The sequence below is a fragment of the Scomber scombrus genome, chromosome 17 (genome assembly GCF_963691925.1).
Source record: "Scomber scombrus chromosome 17, fScoSco1.1, whole genome shotgun sequence".
In the NCBI taxonomy this organism is placed as follows: domain Eukaryota; kingdom Metazoa; phylum Chordata; class Actinopteri; order Scombriformes; family Scombridae; genus Scomber; species Scomber scombrus.
Genome location: NC_084986.1, coordinates 8,573,481 through 8,594,133, shown reverse-complemented (window position 1 = coordinate 8,594,133; position 20,653 = coordinate 8,573,481). Strand labels below are relative to the sequence as shown.

Sequence of the window (20,653 nt, the reverse complement as noted above, 5' to 3'; positions counted from 1 at the left end):
GCCAGATGTTGCGCCAATAGAGGAAATGTGCTATTTGAGGCAGGTGATACATGATGCAAACATCAGCCTCAATTGTTGCAATGTCATCGAGAGCATGAAAAAGACTTTATTGTTTCTCTTTAGGGAAAAAAACTAAACCTCTAAGGGGGGCATCTGTGTTAAACCAGCCATGTATGGTTATTAGTTACAGGCACTGAAACAATTGTTTGAGGCTCGTGATGCTTCACTTGTTAAGACATTTTTCATGTCGCATAGACAACCTTAGTTGGTGGTTTGCATTGCTGACACCTGAGGTGTGTAAAATGCAGACCTGTTTGTGTGCCTGGAGGCAAATAGAGACACTCATCTGGTCGATGGAGTCTCTCCCCCTTTCTTACTCTCTCTCATCCATATGTTCATGCAGTCTCCAGGGTATTATGGACCACATAGCAGATTGTTGGCCGCTTCATAGGGGAAACAGTGAGACAGCTGGGCACCCATCACAAGGCCAAACAGATGTTCAGGTGACTTGGAGAGGAAGTGAATGGAAAAGAGTGAAACGACAGAGGGGGGGACAGAGGGGGAGAGGTGATGTGGAAGAAAGAGATCCAGGGGGATGATGGAAGCCAAAAAATTGAATTGATACATTAAAGCAAGAACTCAGAGACTTCATTAGCAATCCTCTGTCAGCCTGTCAGGTGGGCCAATGCTTTCTGTTATCCCTAGGCCACAGGAGTCTGTTTCGTCTCCCATATTGATTCATCCTCAAGTCTATGTGCTGTAGGTCTAATGCCTTTGATCTCTTGATTATCTTTGCCTAAATGTGGACGAGATGGCTAAGCGGCTCAAGGATTCAGTGCTTTAATTCTGATGTACCTTAGGGAACATTCAGAAGTTGGAATTGAATCCGACCCTCAAACCAAATAATGAAACTATTCTTTTTTTTCTGTTCCATGTGATGATAAAAAAAAGGAAATCCACAAACAACCTCCACACAAACTGTGGCTCACGGCCAATCTTGATCCAATCAGAGGCTCTAATCTGACAGAAATCTGCATAGTGGCTGATGTAATAACAGAAATTTTCATTCTACATGAGCTTCTATACCCCCACTGGTATCGAGGCCCTTTTTTCTACACTGCATTTGTCAAATTAAACCCGACGAAGGTTCTTCGATTTTTCTTTTCCCCCTTCTCTCCTTTCTTGTGCCAGCCTTTGTTCTTTGGTTGCAGGTCTCATATATAATACATGAGGATTGGGAGACTTATCCGATTCTGGCCATACTGGCTGTTATTCCCTAGGAAGGGGCTATATTTAAGAGCTGGATAGGTCATAGATGGCGCCAGGGGAGCTACTGACTTCTACCCAAAAGGTGGTGGTAGCTGAATACCATTAAAAACCTAAAATAGAACATGACACAATTACATTGTAGCGGCGGCAGTGTAGCTGAAAAGGAATTACAGCAGAGTTAGACCGTAATGGAAGTAGTTTGGATTGTTTTTTGTCAGAATGTGTCTTGTTGCTGACGACACCGTGCTCCCCAGTGTCTAGTTAGAGTATGTTTGTAAACCACAGAATTGAATTTGACCACATCTCTGCTTGTTCTCTATTTATCTGCCTCCATTTTTCCCACAACAAATCTAATTCCTTCCCTTTTCCCTTTTTCTTTGTGTTTCCTCAGCTGGCACCACCTACATCTTCGGTAAAGGGGGGGGTCTGATCACATACACATGGCCCAATAATGAGAGGCCGAGCACACGGACGGACCGGCTGGCAGTGGGCTTTAGCACTACCATCAAAGACGGCATCCTGGTCCGCATCGACAGCGCCCCTCGTCTGGGTGACTACATCATGCTCCACATCGTAAGTACTAATGTTGTCATTCAGAATTCAGTATCATTGAACTGCATAAAGCTAGCCTGGGTATACCCATGCTTGCATAACACCACATTCACTCTACTAAAATCACGTATCTAATTAGTTTGAGGGTAAGCATCTGGATCAAACTCATAATGAACAGTCCACATCCACAAGCAAAGTTGGCCAAGACAATGACCACAAAAAAAACCTCTGAATCTTTCCTCAAGGTTTACTTATTGTAATCGTCATGCAAAATTCAGCTTATCATGCCGAAACTGAATTATACAAACAGTGCAGATCCATAAAAGAAAAAAAAAGAAAAAAGTACATAACTCGCTCCCCTACTTTGAGTCTCTGCTCACCATCCTCTTCCAGAACAATCCTACTTCTCCACCACATTTAAACTGACTCCCAGCATGAATAATGAATGTGTCTCTCCATACATATGCAGTGTTTTTTCCCACATGTTGGAGAAACATGATAAAAACGGGAGGCTGCGAGTTGGAATTCTTGGCCAGTCCACCCTGCGTCCATGCAGCATCTTAATAATCTTGCTTTGCGACCTTGTGTCTGACTTGTTTACTTAAGCATTAAGTATTAACATAATCATCAACACTGGCTAGATAGATGCTGAGCGTCAAATCACTGCAGTGTAGGTGTGTGGTAAGAGGTGTTGCAGGTGGCGGTGGTTAAGGATGGGGGTGGGAGAGTTGCTGCTGACGCCATGCGAAAAAAGATGTGATGATGAGGAGGAGCTACAGTTGCTTAAGCAGATTGAAAGTCTTTTTCTTCTTAAAGAGCTCCCCTCATCTCCTGAGTGCTGGCCATGTGGCGCCGAAAAGCTGCCATCTGCTCCGCAAAGATGAGGGCCAACAACAAGCAGTTCTTAGCTGCCTTCACAGTATAGAGAGATGAAGTGTATGTCTGCGTGTGTGTTTGCGTGTTTGTATAAGTAAGAGAGGAAGTGGTGACATGGGTAGGGAGAAAATGATGAAGATGTGCAGCAACTAGTGAGGATATGGGGAGTGCCACCCTCTGTGCTTCTAACCGACAGAGTAATTGCGAGAACCTCTAAAGGAAGGAAAAGGAATGAATTTTTAATTCTACTCTTTAGATATCACAGCATAGCTAGCCAAGCAGGGTATCTCTCATAATTTGGCTGTGAGTCATTGGGCGGCGAATATCTTCATTTCTCCAGTCTCAAGTCTCATGCCGCTAATGAATTTATTAATTTTATTTTTTTTAAACCACAGGAGATTTTGCCAGTTTACTGATAGAAGCAGCATGTTCAGAACATAGTGTAGGAATTAGATTTTATTAATTAATTAATTGATTCATTCATTGAGTGGCTGCATTGCACTGCTAATATTTCAAATGATCTATTGACAGCTAAGGGTGTACAAACAAAGTGGGTTTTGTTTTTAATATTAACAGTGATTATAGCCTTCAATAGGACCAGTGTGTAAGATTTAGTGGCTTCTAGCAGTGAGGTTCCAAGCAACTAAATACCCCCAAGCATATAGGAGAATCTATGGTGGCCACAAAACTTGGGAAAAATGTGAAAGGCCCTCTCTAGAGCCAGTGTTTGGTTTGCCTGTTCTGGGCGGTTTCTGTAGAAACATGGAGGGCTCCGTGCAAGTGGACCTGCTCCTTGTGTAGATCTAAGGCAACAAAAAAGCAACACTTCTTATTTTCATGAAATTATACTCTAATGAAAACATACTTATGACTATGATATCCCATTTCTGTCAAGTCCATTCTGCTAGATGCCACTAAATTCTACATACTGCACCTTTTAACTGAAAAATACTGTGCAGAAATCATGGCATTGCTAGGCTGTTTTTCCACAATTACACCATTATTGAAAAATAGTCAAATAAAAAAAGCTGGACTTTTTGCCACAGGTAAACAGTAAATAATTAATTAGACCTTGAGTGAATATTTAGCTGTAAAACCAGTGGATTACAGTTTGAGAAAAATAAACCAATGCTTGACCTCACTTTCAATGTTTTAGTTATTATCATTTGCCCCATGTTGTACTTTGTTAGTCTCGAATTCTGCAGTTGTGGGAATATTAGATCACTAAGAAGGTTACCACAATATTAATGTTTTCTCATTTGCAGCTAAAACAACTTTGCTGCTTCTACAAGTTTTATGCGTGAAAGGAATGCTTTTAAAATTATCCGGACTGGCAAGACTTGACTGAAATGTCATTTGATAATAACTTCTTATGACAGACGGCAGGTCTTTGCTGTCAGCATTTTGAGTTTAGTAATGAATCTGGAGGAAAAGGTTAAAGGCTTTACGCCTGTCGATTCAGAATATACGTATGTCTAACCAAAGGTCTCATCAGGCCCAGGGCCATTACCTTAGCCTTTGCAATTATTAGGTCACTACTTGAGAATCAGCACACTAAATGCTATACAGCCGCACTGTAATATCTTAAACAGCTGAAAATATGAGGTGGTAGAGTCAACAAAAAGTGTGAACCTAACTTTTACCAAGGTTTTTTTTTTTTTGCTGTATGCAGAGGTTTTACTTCTCCCCATATTCCATCATAAAAACTATCACTGCTCTCTTCTTTCAAGTCCCTTATTAATAAAACGTCACCAGGAGAACATGAATGTCTTTGACTGACCTTGAAAGGAAAAGTGGGCACACATGGCATTTTTTTGGAAACCCACAGAGCCCAGAGCGCGGCGAAAAACACATATTTTAAGGCAAGACCTAATCACCGATTCCCGCCTTGGTCTTCCTCTCCCTTGCTTTGTTCATTATCTGCTCCCTCCTCTGTGTGATTAGCTTACGGCTTGTTTGGCAATCATGAATTAAAATGCTGATTGTAGTGTTTACATTTTAACTGCTAAGAACAACTGCATGCTTGGTTTGAAATCTGAGGGGCAATTTGGATATTTTGCGGAGCTGAGCATGGCATTTTGTCATGCTGCGTTTCATTTATAAGTTCTTTTGATTTCTGGGCTCTAAAACACACAAGAATCCTTATAAGATGTCATGTTTTGAATCATGTTGCACATAGTAAAAGATCATCTGAATCCAACGTTAAGATATAACCCTGATGGAAAAACAAATATCAAAGAGGTTTGTATTACAGGTGACTTCTTAATGAAAGATGATTCGAAAGGAGGGCTTGTCACAATATTGCAGTGATTAGTAGTAATGTGTGTGGGTATGTGCATGTGTGTGTGTTTGAGTGTGAGTGAGAGCCCGCTTAAATCCATGACAAAAAACTCTAAGCCGTAGGCTAGATGTGCTGGTTGTGACTCACATAGTATCTCACCAGGGACTTCACATGGCTGCAGGTGAAGATTACCCAAGATGTAACACACACACACAATCATATACACACACACTCACAGAGAAATCCTTCACAATCTCATCTTTACAGCTTTCAGATGTGGAAAAAAACGTTATTTATTTGCCACAAAGAGACATGAGACAGACAGTACAATTAACAGCACAAATATAACAAAAGTGTACGACATTTAAGACACTGACATAACGTTACTACAAAGATAAATATGCTTGTGATGACAGATTTCAGTTTCAAAATTGTCAAAATATTTTCTTAATATTAAAGGAAGACAATAGTGCACTTGAAAGCTGCAGTCTACCATCTAAGAAGTGAACTTTAGAATGGCCTTCAAAGCAAAGACAGGAAAGACAGACAGAGGAGGAGGACGTGTGGCCAAAGTTCTGGTCTGGGATTGATTGTAGTTGCAGGGTACATCCCTCAGGCACCAGGAAGACCCTGTCTTCTCTCTTTTATATAGCTTGAACACTAGAGAGTGCTAGGGAAAGGAGAGAGCTGGAGCTCCCTTCACCGTGGCTCCAGTGAGCCCAGATGAACTCACTTCTGTGAAGATGTTGTAGGTGACAAGTTGAAGTCAGGCGGAGCTGAAATGGAGAACGCTCCATCAAGTTTTGTGTCTTTTGGTTTCCAATTAAAGGAGAAAATCGCGGCTAGACACCTGACAAGATAAAGACTCTGCAAGTATTGCAAAAGTCTCTCTCTAACAGGTATCTTAAAAATATGCCAAACTCTCTACAAAGTCATTACAATGAAAACTCCAGTTGTCAGTGTGTGAATAAATGTGTAAATGTGTCTTAGATATAATTTCAGAGCTTTTGTTTGAACCTTAAACTATAAACGTTCTGTCTAATTTTAAGGCATAAGAGGGATTATTAAATTTGATTTCAAGTTACGTTAAAAAAGCTTTATATTCCACTCACCTACAGTCACATTTTTACAGTTTGCAATTGTTTTTTTACACATAAGAATAAGATATAATCATTTTTGTTTATAACTCATGTCATCAAACAATTCTATGGCTAGATGGATGGATAGGTAGATTTTCCAGGTGTTGCTGAAAAATGCAAATATTTCATGTTATATCCAGCACATGTAAAACACTTACGCACACTTGCTCTCCAACCCAGGAGCATCTTCACACGCTCTCTCTCAAAAAAAAAGAAAAAAAAAAGAAGCACAACACACATTGACAACCAATCAAGTATGTATTCTAATGGAGTGATGGGACACTGAATTCCATTACCCACTTGAGTTTTCCCCTCATGCTAATTCTCGGGGAGAAAAGGTGCGGCTAGTGCTGGATAATTGAAAACCCTAGTGCAGACAAGTAGGCGCACTCAGACACAAGATGTGGAATGAGATGAGTAGCCGTGGATGGTAAAAGGCTATATTGTCTATGCTGTATCTATTTTTTCCTCCACCCTTACATATGTCACATGCACACACTAATGCATGTATATTTTAATTTATTAATGCCGGAGCGCAGATGCATAATTCATTCATTTTTTCACTAATTCCCGTCTCTCCCCATCCATCCATCAGCTACTTTTCTGTCTGTATGTGTTTATTTCTAACAGTGTCTATTTCCCCATCTACCTCCCTCCTTCCCTCTACCACTGACAGGCCTAATATAAGATTGTTGATGTGTACCTGTGTGCATCAGCGCGTATATGGCCAGGAATGTATTGCCTCTATCAAGTTACTCTACCTCGGCAGGGAAAGATAGATATTATCGCGGTTATGGCTCATGGCCTCTGATAACATTACAGCTTCTTATTTGACTTTGTATTTCCTTACCTCCCACATTTGATTCCCCCAATGGAAATAAAGAGCTAGGAAAATATACCTTGCAGCTGTTTTCACAACTAGTTGCATGCAATACACGCAGTCAGCGTTACTGTAACTTTGTTGATAAATAAGTCTTTCTCTGAACCTGAACAGCAGAGTCATTTTTATCTCCTCTGCTTTATTATTCAGATTTTCCCGGTGATACAACAGACTGTGTTATTTTTCCGTGCAACTGTTATTCAAACTAACAAAGAGCAAAAAGACAAACATCACAAGAATATTATTGGCAGTAGTGCAGGTTACTTCATATGAGGTCAATATATAATACCAGATTATTAGCACAATGCCTTCCCTGGAGGGTAACACTGTTGACATAATGACTTTTCACAGCAGGCTGAGCTTAACTGGCATACTAGCTGCCAGATGGTGAGTGGACATGTGTGTGTGTTTGTGTGTGTGTGAGATAAACCTTCACATGCTTGCTGCATACATGAGAAGCTGTGAACCGCTGTATAAACATAAAGCAGCATTTGTGTTTTTAATCAGACAGACAATCAGATTAGTGTTGGTCTTTTATAAATGGATGTCATTGACCTCTTATTTGTTAATATTATGCTGCTCATTATGTTGCAGTTCCTTTTTTTTTTTTTTTTTAGATCTGATAATGTTTCACGCGAGCATCTATTCCTCTTAATCAGTGTTGCTAGTTGCTGCTGATGCTGATGCCCACCCTTACCCTCCAAACTAGCTGCCTTGTGTGTGTCCCCTCTTGCCTCCAAGTTCCCATTATGTACAGTTCACATAGCAGATTGCACACGGCAGCTTCGTTATAAACCAGCAACCAAACACTGCTCCTATTCGAGATACATCCATCAACTTTTTCTCTCATGATAGTAATTCTGTTACCTCAACTCTGTGTATCAACTGATACAAAGTACTGATGCAATCCCAGTGCTTTTTTCTCCCCCAAATTTGATATGTGTATAGCTCTGGGCTACATGAATATCAGTAATCATTGTTAATGTTTTTAGTAGCACCTCTGCTTGTTCTTCTATATCAAAATATCTGCTTTTAAATAGTCCTATTTGAATTATTTGTATGTTAGGTAACAAGGAGACACTGCTTAGGGACACTGAATTTTATCATGACACTGACAAAAAAATCACATCTGGCTGATATCCAATCTGCTTAATCAGGTCAGCATTGGCACCAGTGCTGATCCAGCATATCACATCAATAGATTTCTAACTCTCATGCTCGAATAATTCCACCTGGCCTGTGTGTCAGACAGCATGTGGCAATTTATTAAACTTGACTTTATGTAGTAATATACACCATGTAAGCAAAAAATGAACTAAAATAATAACACACTTAAAACTAGATTCTGACACAGTGCCCCTCAACAAGACTGGGCTGCAAGACTAGTTAATAATGCAGGATGCCTCAGTTGATATTATTTTTTCGCAAAGCAAATTTGCAATTAATTATATTAACAAAACCAATTGACATGCGAACTTGGGACGTTTCGGGCCCCTGGGAGCCTGTGGCCTCAGGCCAGTTGTGCATTTTGCCCATTTGGTAATTCAATTTGTGTGTAGTGCTTACAAATGGAAAACAACACGCATTTAAAGATGTAGTCCAGCAGTTTCTTGAAGTTGGGGGAATTATGAGAGATAGATGAAAAAATCATTACAGAAAATGAAATGAAAATGAAAGGCAAAGGCCAAGATGTGCTGATATTTAGCATGGTTCAAAGTCCAAAGACCCTTCCTCACACACTTTAAAGCTCCACACCACACCCCCAGTTGCTAATACACACTTTGTGTTATATATTTGTAGTCTGAGACATCATAAGGGTTATTTTCTCACACCTTATTAAAGTATCCCAGAACCACAAAGGAGATTATGCATCTTTGTATACATCTTTTCTTTTCACAGACTGATTAGTACTCCATATACTGAGTGAACCAATCTTGAAGTGTAAAATCAAAGGATGTTTCACCTGATTCTTAAAAGGAAAACTTGAAATTCTCTTTGGTGTCATTACTCTGCAAAAGTGGACCTTCCAGTATCTAGAGGGAGTATGGGTGGATTGCGATGGTATTTGAAATAATTTTCCATTGAATGTACTTGTAACCATCTGACCCCATGCATTTCATTTCTTTCTTAGAAAATATGCTGCAAGGTCATAAAATAAACCCCTAAAAATATCTCTTGCATGGTTGCTATGAAATTTTACAGAAAAATATATGTGAGAGTTCATTTAAACATATACTCTCCTCTTGTTAAGTATTGACATTTTGTGAGTTGACAGCGAATAATCAAGGAAGGAGGTTGAGAGTTTGGTGAGAGTTTGGTGCCTGTGGTCATTAATAATGAATAACTTTAGCAGCACCTTCACTTCGACTGAAAACAGAGAAAAAGATGCGCGGTTACACTTAAATGCACATTACAACGAAAACCTTTTTGCATCTTGTATTTTCTCAAACTTCACATGCATGGATACACACAAACACATGTAACACAAGCACTCGCTGTCTTTATTTTTCCCTCCCTGGCTCCCGAACACGCCCACCTACACGCTCACCCCCACTTATTTTCTCACTCTCTGCCACCGCCATGTGCATATATAAATATATGCACACACACACACACACACAAACATTTCCACAGGCTCCTTCAACAAATTCTCACAACACGGTACACTGGCACTGACACTCCAAACATGATACAAGGGCTCTTCGGGGACATCTGTCAGTCATCCATGTCAACCAAAGGCACTTCAGGGGGAACAGTTTATATGGCAGACCCTCTGACACTCACATACACACCACACGGGAGAGCAACAGCAAGTAATAACTGCTCAAGATGGACAAACAGAGCAATATTATTACAATGTACCCCTGTGGTCCGTGGCCTTAGCCCTGGCCTCAGCCATGTATATTTCATGGATTAAGATGAAAAATTCAATGAGGAACAACAAACAGTGTGCCTCTCTCTCCCTACTTTGCTCTCTGACAGCCACCCCTCTGGGGGATGCTCTTGTTTTCACAGCTTCATGGTAGGACATGAATCCCATTCTCACAGTGATGAAGAGACAGAAGGAGAAGATGAAAGAGACAGAGAGTGGAGCATCGTGTACGTCCAAAAGTAGAACAAATACAAGAGGCTGGATGAAAAAGAGAGGAGGGAAAAAAAGAATAAGGAGAGGTGGGAGAAAAGGAGTTGGGGAGAGAGATAGAGAGATGTGGGTATTTTAGAATTCAGAGCAGGATCAGAGACAAACTTGGCTCAGATAGGTCTCAGCACACAACCACATTGACTGTGAATTCCAAATTATGTTGCCTTTCTGTCTCACTCTGACGCTTTCTCCCTCTTATCTCTCATGCCTTCTTATCTCCCTGTCTCTCTTTCTTTTTTCTGCTATTGTTTTCATGCTAAAGGATAGATTGGGCCTCCGGTAGCTGGTCAGTTGGTTGGGATTCAGCTGCAGTACAAAAAGAAAAAAGAAAATAACTCCACTAAATCTCTGTAGAGGCTGAGGTTATACTCACAGAGGTGTGGACAGAATGTGGCCATTTCAGTGTCAGCCATTTTATCTAAAAAACTATTCTCTGATGTTGCACCAAAGCATGTATTTCTTATTGTAGCAGAGATTTGAGAATATTGGTCCTGGCCACTAACATCAATTACTTATTACTTATTTCAAATTGGTAAAAAAAAAAAAAAAAACAACAACAAACTAAAAGCAGAAATAATTACTTTCATTACTTTCCATTACTCAGCCCAGCTTTATTAAAGGTCCCTGCAACAACCTCAAAGCTATCACAACTACACCTGACATAATCTGTATGTAATACTAGAAATAGAAAACAAGACATTTTATATTTATTTTTTATATTTACTGACCATCATTTTCTACAGTAGTTTAACCCCTATGACTCTACACAGTCCTCACAGCATGCTTCTTACACCGTCCAATTCCGAGCAATGTCCTGGTGAATCCTAAATGTAAGCTCACCCCTGACAGACCCACAGAGCATTATCACCTCACTCTGCTGTTCCCCTCAGCTCTCTGGAGCAGATTTTATCACCTTTCAGCTGATTTTTTTGTGGCTTTACAACCCTCAACCTTGCTGTTTTGGCTGCCTTTCACATCGTTCAGCCCCTGCAGGTAGCTGTTTTTAGCCCCAAAAAACCCACTGTACACTACTGGCACAGCATCAAACAGCAGACACATAAAGTTAGCATCTAGCCCATAGCTATAATGAAAATAGTGGAGCTTTGAGCAGCTAATGAGCCAGATATTTTCTCCAGGAGTTGGTGAAGACCAGAGCAGAGCTAAGAGGGTATTGGACTTATATTAATAAGGTGGACAAATGCCAAGCTACATGAATGCTGTATGCAACATGTTCTCCATATCAACTTTAGTTAGTGCCTATTGCTGGTTTTAACAACACATATCTGTCTTTATAAGTAGCTGCACCTTCTTAGATGGAGACATATGCTTTCTGAGATCAAAGCGGCTCACTTCACTCGCAAGCAGCATCATTTTATAATTTCCTCTATTTGCCCGGCTCCAGACACGATGCGAAGTGTGCTTGAGTGATGAGCGGGACAGTTTGTGACAAGCACCTAATGAAAGATCACAGGGATCTGGAATCGATTGAGGTGTATCTCACACACAAGGCAAGGTGCTATCTCAGCTGCAAAGACACTCTTAAGTCCTCCGTCAAGCCTCAGCGTTAGCTTGTTCCAGCCACTCTCTGCTCCTCTGCCGTCTCCTACCTGAGCCACGACCGAGAGACAGATACGTAGACAGAGATGGAGAGAGAGGGAGGGGCGAGTAAAACCAAATAAGAGAAAGAGATTCGCATTTTAGCAAATTGACTCCCTTTCGGATTAACGACAAGAAGGGCGGATGATGAATGGCGGGGCTGTGCCATCTCAGCTCCAAAGACACTCCTAAATCCTCCCTCGAGCCTCAGCGTTACCCCGTTCCAGCCACTCTGCTCCTCTGCTGTCTCTCACCTGAGCCACAGGACAAAGAGGCAGATAGGAAGACAGAGATTAAGAGAGCGAGGTGGCGAATAAAACCAAATCAGAAAAAGAGATTCACATTTTAGCAAATTGACTCCCTTTCGTATTATCGACAAGAAGGGGGGGATGATGAATTGCGGGGCTACTCAAGTGATAAACGTCAACATTAGAAAATAAATGTAGTGGAAAGAAGGCAAAAAAGTCTTCTGCCTTTAATATCTGCAACGGTGTGGCAGATTGGCTCACTCACAAACACACACGTATATACACATATGTACACACTGCAAATGTATTCATGGAGGATTAAGCGCCTGCTGGTGAAAAAAATAAAAAAGCAGAAAGTAGTTGTTTTTTCCTCTCTCTCTCTCTCTCTCACTGATAAAAAAAGAGGGGATCAAATTTGAGTGCAAGGCTCCTTCACAGATGGAGTGAAAATGTGAAAGTGAGTACCTCTGCATTTTACCGAGTGTGAGTTTGTATTTATTTAATCCCCCCCATTATTGGCTCTCACCATGACAAAGCTCTATTGACAAGCAGACAGAACAGACTATATCACTTTTTTATGAAGCTGGGATCATCAGAAAAACAATCTATAGGGATAAACGATATTTCCTACAGGATGGCTCTTATATAGAATTATTATAAGCACTGAATCACTGAAGGTTATGGAGTGTGTCTCTGAGGTATATTGATCCTCAGACATTCTGGGCAGGCAGCGGGGCAGATGGCCAAGGACATGACAGCCAAGTCTTCCATCTCCACATCTCTTGTTCTGCTCCTCCACTACTCTCAGCCATTTCCTCTGTATCTCTATTGTGAAAAAAAAAAAAAAATATATATATATATATATATATATATTTATTTTTATTTTTTTTTAGTGTGAGCTCCATTTCTGTGCACACACACAGACACATACATGCACATTTCCTGTTAGGTCAAAGCTGGCTCCACAGAGACAGTGACTCCCAATATGATCCAGCCTGATTGGGCACCAAAGTCGACCAATAGTATCATGACCTTTCTATACTGATGACACATATAATGTATGTGTGAGACGTGTGTTGGTTATAAATAAAATATAAATATAATAGAATTCACAAATATAGAGATTAAAGTTTTTCATCAATTGATTTTCTTTTACTTGGCTTGAAATGGACATTTCAAGGAAATTATGCTGTAAATCAACAAACAATTCCAAGTACCCTAAAGTATGTAGTTTACACATAATCTCCTGATTCTTTTTAAAACCTAATCCAAAGGACTGAGTGGCTGTCTAATGTTTCTTTTCCCTATAATTACCACCAAATTGCAGTTCTTTCCAAGAAACTTTGAATTAAATAAGTAAGAATTTACAAGATGAAGATAATGGAGCTTTAATAGTAAGTACTACCAAAAAATGCAACATTAAAAAATATACCGAAACAGTATTTTGGGGTCAAATGTCCTTGCTGTATTTAATATGCGCCAGTGGAGAGGGCTCATCAAGTAAATGTAGTCGGTGTAAGGTCTTAACTCACCTGCAATTAAGTTTTGTGTGTCTGTGTGCGTGTTTGTATGTGTGTGAATGTACTGTATGTGTATGTCTCTCAGTTGTGCCCTCTGTAAGATCTAAGCCTAAGGCAACGGCAGTATGAGTCAGCACAAAGGTGACAGATGTTAAGACGGTGGACATGGGTGAAAGCACAGCTCTCTTGACCCTCCCCCCCCCCTCTCCCTCCACCCTCTGAATTTCACAGGCCCCCTTTGATTAAGTTGGTTTGAAGGCTGAAGAGAACATGGTTAATTCATTCTTCCCACATTATCTTTAATTCATTCATGTCTTGCTGGAACATGCCGGCGTGGCCACAGAAGAGAAGGAAAAGGCAGACTTTCCTTGAATTCTTTCTTGGTTTAACTACCCTATTCACGTGTCGTATTCATTTTAAAATACTGTATTCATCATATTTTCTTTCTCGCTGATCAGACTCACATGGTCTTTGATAAATGGCTGCTCGTGACTTACACATGATGCAACTGCACGCATGTTTTAGGAAAATAAGATGTGGCTGTTCAGCAATGTTCCCAGCGTTGAATTGCCCTAACCTGCGCATGTGTTGGCCGTTTTCCAGCAGGCTTCTGCCTGGACAGCAATTAATGTCATTTGGAGCGAAGAGGGACCTCATGACTCATTACATATGCCTTTTCCTCGGAAAAGCCTCCAAGGGGCCTTCTCCACTTGTGTGCCAATGCTGCCACTCGGGGGATAGCACAAGTTGGATAACACTCTAATTATAAAATTCACTATGAAAAATGTCTTCTTCAGTGCTGGCAGGAGTGAGATTAAACCCTGGTTTAGCTTTAGTTTATTTGAGCTTCTTGTGCCTGCAGACTGTAGTTACTGTATGGATACTGTGGATTTGCCATTTGTGCAATTACTGTCTAATTGCCTGCAGTGAAAGTTTTTTCTATTTTATTTCTTTGACAACTTTTAAATTCCTGAATGGCTATTTAGCAACCATTTTATTGCAGAGAAATGCTCATGGAAGTCAGGTCAGACTTTATAAATGTTCTGCAGAAATCTGCCCTGAACCTTACTGGCAACTAAGGATGAAAAAAAATGGATTTTGACAGTGAAAGCTGTGTGTTTTTTGACATTGTACAAAGCATTATCTGACATTATTTCACTAGCTTTGCTGTCAAGTACAGCGGGCAGGAGGGATTGAAATACATCATGAGCATTTTTATGCTATAACCTGTGTCAACAGTCTTGCTGAATGGACAAGGAGGCCCATCTGTGTCTCGCATGGCTGATCGTGGTGGACCTCCCCTTTCGACTACTGTAACCTGTTCACAGTCCTGGCTCAGTGGAGCGCATACTGACAAATAGCGGGAGGGAAAGGGAGGGTGAGGTAGAGAATAAGATAGAGGATATAGACAGGAAAGAGAGGGAATGTTGATGGGGAGAGAGAGCAACAGACAAGGGCTACAGATATGGAGAGAGAGGGAAAACAGAGATAGATAGAAGTAGAGAGAGTCAGTGCAGTGTGTCTAATCTCCCTTCAGGGGCAGTGGTGTAAGGACGCCTTCTATGACAGATAAACTCACCCGACAGCGAGCCCGAAATGACAGACACCCACTGTGCCCGACTTGGCCCAGAGTCTCTGCAGCATCTGGCGAAGGGAAGGAGGCAGCATCTAGTTTCCATACAGCTTTGGTGAAAGAAGAAGATGGTGGCGGGTGGGCGGTTTTGTTAGTGGGGCAAGGGAACTGGGAGGTGAAAAGAAAGAGTGAGTAATGTTTGCTCTACTGTGGCGAACACAGATGGGGAAGGAAGCAGCAGGAGGTGTTGTTTTCATTCTCTGTACTCGTTTTCTCAATCTTTCCTTCTTTCAGTCTGTTGAAGATTGTTTAGGTCTTAAGGGAGGGCCGGACTAACCATCTGAACTGTTCGTCGCTTCTTTGTTTTTCGGCTTTCGATTAAGTATACCAGAGTCCATGTATGAACAAGCTTCTATCTCCTCTAATTGCTTTGGAGTAGGGCTTGCTCGCACGACATTAGCGAAGCCAAAATTGCCTTTGAAAGCTTCAGCAGTTACATGTTTTTTGTCAGTCTGCACCATTCTTTGTCTCTTTCTCCTCAGCAAACACTGGTCAAATTGTTGAGGCACGCTTTACGAAAATTTCACTTTGTATTTAGAAGGGGAAGATTTTCCAGATGACGTTAGGCCTTTCCTTTAAAACCGCACCCTCCCACTTGAGTCTATCGTCTCACACACACACACACACACATGAAAAATTGACATCTCAGCATGCGTGTGCTCACAGAGACAGCATTCAGTATGAAGTGAATGTTTCTGGAGACTTTCAGAGTAGTCAAGGTGGCAGAGGCTGATTATGTGAGCTTGCACGCGTGTGCGAGTGTGATTTTCTGTCGGCGCGTTGGAAAGCAATGAGTCTTCTGCGGTATTGTTCAGGAGTAGCGACACAGGCCAACCTGGAGCAGACCTTGAGAGTCACTGTGACATTTAAAAACAACCTCCCACTGTCTCACAAGATAGACAATATATTTGTCACTTTCTCTGGCTCCCCATTCCTTGCCCTCTGTGAACCTCTATGTAGTTATCTCTCAATAGAAAAAATAAAGATAAAAAAGGTGCCAACATAACTATCTATACCTATATATATCTCTGTGACACATTCATGATGTTACTATGTGGAAAAATGCATGTAATCGCACGCTGGTTTTGGCATCACATCACTCTCATTTTTTGCGCATAGCATTTATCAGCAACCATCATAATCTTCCCACTCATGCAATTAGAATCCTAAAAAGCCAGATAAAAGCACTGCGATAAACGCATCGACTCCTTTGATCGTGCACTCTGACATGCTTACAACGGGCTACGTGCATCAGCATGCATGCACGGTTCCCAACATGCAAGGCATCGGCATAATCAATCATTTGGAGCCCCTGATTAACGTTAATGGCGTTTCTCAGAATTACATTGGCATCTCCTTGCATTCCAATCACCTAGATTTCATGCCTCCTCTCTTCAGGCAGCCCTGTTAATTGTGAGAGAGGGGAGCCGCAATGAGTGCTATCTGCTGAGCCTTTGATATGCACTTATCTTTTAGCAGTTTCATATTATGGAGTAGAAAATTGCCTTTAAAAATGACTGGTGCCTTATTACTTTTGGGCAAATTAATTTCATGACAAATAATGCCTTTTCGAAACGGCAAGGAAAAAATAATCACGGGAAAATAATTGACAAGGAAGGACAAGCATGCAAGGAGGATGTAAGTAGACGTGAAAGTAAATTCACTATTGTTTTGTTCTTCATAAATAATACGTCATAATCTTTTAGAGACGGGCCGCATAACTTGAACGTACCCAGAAGTTATGGGGAGACTCAGTCTGATGACAGCTTGCCCTGAAAGTGTCCAAAGCATTCAAGAAGTAGGGCACTTGCCTCAACGTTCCTTGAAGTGGGAGAGACAGACCGACCTAGATTTCCTCCTGTTTATTCAGCCATTTTAGGTGCTGGCTATTCATGTCTCCATTTCAGTGCTCTCCTTTCTCTATCTCTGTCTTTTCTCCTTCTCAACACGGCTACTTTTGCTTCTTTGTTTGTTCATTCTCTCATTCCTCGCCCCTGTGCCCTCTGTCCATATCACCTCTCTGTCTCAAAACACACATGAAACTAACTCTAAACGGCAGTGACACATTTAGACAGCTGTTGAGATACCCCATGCTGCTAAGCAGCAGGGGATCTGATAGCTTGACTTATCTCAAAAAACCCTTGGGGTAACCCACTCCCAAATTTTACTTATTTTCCTCATCTCATTAATACAATCCTATATTCATCCCATGCTAATACAATTTCCATAGTGTAGCATATAGTCCTACAAACAACTGCTTTCTATAAATGTCTTTAATCAATCATCAGAGCTCATCATCTTTTCATGCATTCCAGGGAGTTTGATGCAGTTCTGGTTGATTTAACACGGCTCTAATGCACCGGATGTGGTCATGAATTGGAAATGAATAAATGCAAAGTGAGACTTGGACTGTTGACCAGTATCAAGCTGACTTGACAGCCATGCACACAGAGATGGCATATGTTGCCCAGTGTGGCTTCTGAGCAATCGCCGCAGGAAAATTGAAAGGAGGTTGACTCTGCTGCTGCATTATGTACATTCAGGTGCTCAGTCATACATTATTTTATATCTGCCCGGGGTTACAGTGCAGTGTGCAGCCAGAGGGCGCCGGATGAAGCTACATAATTGGTTGTCATTGAGGGAAAGTGGCAGAAGAAGTGTTCAAATGATTTACTTAAATTGAAGTAGCAGTACATCAATGGAAGAGTGTTGCATTCAAAGTCCTACACAAGTAAACATTTTAAAATATCAAACAATTATTAAACTGCAGAAAAATGTCCCTTATAAATTATATATTTTTATATATTAATACTAATGCATCAATGAATAAGTAGCATTTATCGATGTGGAGGTATTTTAAACTATTTTAAATGAAGTTAGGTAATGTAGTGCAGTAGTTCTTAACCTTGGGGTTGAGCCTCCCTCCTAATCCGAGGGGTTGTGATATGATTAATTAGGTAGGGAAGATAAAACAAATGCACACATTTGTATTAATTTGTCTCACTAATCTTTGCCTTTTTTTGTGAATATTGGATAATTTGACCTTTTCTGGCCTCGAGCAGTTATTTAAATGAAACCATTTAAGTGTAAATGGGATGGCAACTATTCCAACAGGTACAATATAATTTAAGTAGGTTTACTGTCGCATAAAATTGAAATACTCAAGTACCAAAAAGTAATTGAGTGCAGTACTAAATTCACTAATCATTATTGAAAACTGACGAACGGCTGTTATTGAAATGTGTTGTTTTTGGTTAATTTTGGTCATACAGGTGTTGCATATTTCACAAGCTTCACTACAGCTCTATTATAAAAGTGTTTATAGCAACTGGTGAATCACTTTATCTTTTTAACGAATCATAATTTCCTCCTAGTTGAAGCAATTACACCACAAATGGTGCGAATTTAAATGTCAGCAATCGTTGTCCTCAGTGCTTAGAGGGAGGGAGTAACCCATGAATTGATATTATCACAGAGACATGATGGATTGGAAAGTAAATGAATCTCAAATCAAAATAAAATGAATCTCCTCTTCAGGAGAATATCAAAGACAGAGAGAAATGGATAGAAGAGGGAGAAAAAAAGACACTGTGGTTAGAATCAGGCTGCGTAATGCACTCTATTCTCAGTTAATCATTTCTCTGCAGCTCTCCCTTCACCTCACCTCATAGCCCTTCTTCCCCTCCTACATTTTCTTTCTACATGTCCACTTTCATCCTGTGAATCTTTTCTCTCTTCTCTCTCCTCTCTTTTCCTTTCACTCTACCTTCATTCCTGACACCTCAGCAGGCAAGGTGGAGGGTACAGTCTTGATCCTTGGCAGGTTACCCTTGGCAACAGACCACCTACCCCGCTTCTGCCAGCATGTTTTCGGGGCTGTCCAACCAGCTTTGGCACCAGTATTGGCAACTATACCCCCCCAGTGGAAAACATTGAAGGGCCCTTTTTTTCTGCCTCATCATCTCATGTGATTGGGAACCCTTCCCCTCTTTTACTTCACTTCGCCCTCCACAATCTAGACCTGACATGAATAGCAGAGCACTGTCTACTGTAGATGCCAGCCATTAGAATTAGCATTTTAACACTTGTTTCGTGGGCAGTGGGTGTTAGCACTTCTAATTTTGATGCACCGTACAAATTTAAAAAACAACCATGTGACAAAATTTTCAAAAACTCCCTGCTGTGTCTGTGTGTGTGTGTATCTTCACATGCACATTTGTGTGTTTACATTCATCAGCCCATCTGTTTGTGCCTGGAAGTGCGTGCCCAGAATAGTATGTTTATATAAATAGATGGATGAGAAGCTGCGTCTCTGTCTTTGTCTGTTTTGTTTTTTTTCTCACTGATATGAACTGCAGTCAAAGCTTTGCTCGATGTTCAAAAGTGTGTTTATGGCTACCACACACAAGACAAGACAGCAACTCTGTCCATCCCCCTTTATTAGAAAGAGTCTCTGTAGCACGCCCTGCCCCTCTGTTTAAAATCAGTGTCTCTTGCTCCAATAATTACCATCCGTTTTGGCAGTTGGGATGATATGCAACTATCTGAAATAACCACTGAGTTTTTTTCCCCCCTCCCTGTCTCCCAGTGTGGTTATGCTTTGCATATTACCCCAGACATGGTAAGGAGAGCGTGCAAAATACAGAGGGCAGCTCTTCAAACAAGCTGATATCTTTTGTGTGTCTATTCAAATAATTTCACCCCGTGATTCTTTACAAAGCAGCTGCAGCGATGCATGAGATCATGACTGAAAGTGTTCTCTATGGGAAACCACTGAAAGGTCAAAAATAAGTCGTCTTGTGTTTTTTTTTTTTTTTTTTTTTTTAAGTCTGGTGTGCTTTTACTTATTTCCACTTTAGTGTGTTTTGATTCAGAAAATGGAGCAGACTGGCTTTTTGCAAATACAGACATTGGACAAGTTGTTAATTCTAGCAAAAATGAAGGGAGGAGAGACTATAGGATGAATTGTGTGCCTGCTTGATTTATTGTGCGCTAGTTTCATTCTGGGGCTACCAAATAGAAAGTGCTCGAATTCAGCAGCACATTAAATTAAATATCTGCCGAACAGATTCTAATTTGATCACCAAGCTGTTTCAATTTCATTAGCCTAGTCCCTAATGGACTTTCACAGCATATTATTCCATCTAGCACCAATCCCATTCACAGGCTCCTTTTTTTTTCTAAATGAGCCCCCTGGCATGTATGGACCATGTGGCCCAGCACGGCACCGTGTGAGGTCACACAAAACCTGCTTTTTCTTTAATGGACGCTGGAGCAGAGCTGCACTGAGCAAATTAAATCAAATCTGAATCTAAACTGATTAAATGAAATCAAACTTAAAATTTATGCCCAGCACTTTCTTAACAGCTGCTGCAAAACATCAGTGTGTGTGTGTGTGTGTGTGTGTGTGTGTGTGTGTGTGTGTGTGTGTGTGTGTGTGTGTGTGTGTGTGTGTGTGTGTGTGTGTGTGTGTGTGTGTGTGTGTGTGTGTGTGTGTGTGTGTGTGTGTAGGCCGCT

At 40.8% G+C, this 20,653-nt stretch overlaps 1 protein-coding gene across 1 annotated transcript in view; it reads left to right on the top strand.

Moving 5' to 3' along the window:
• Positions 1-20,653, top strand: part of LOC133997669 (neurexin-3b) — a 213,846-nt gene that overhangs the window by 143,393 nt on the left and 49,800 nt on the right. The window contains exon 12 of the mRNA XM_062437349.1: positions 1,661-1,842. Within this exon, the coding sequence (XP_062293333.1) occupies positions 1,661-1,842 (182 nt within the window). The remainder of the gene's footprint in view (positions 1-1,660; positions 1,843-20,653) is intronic.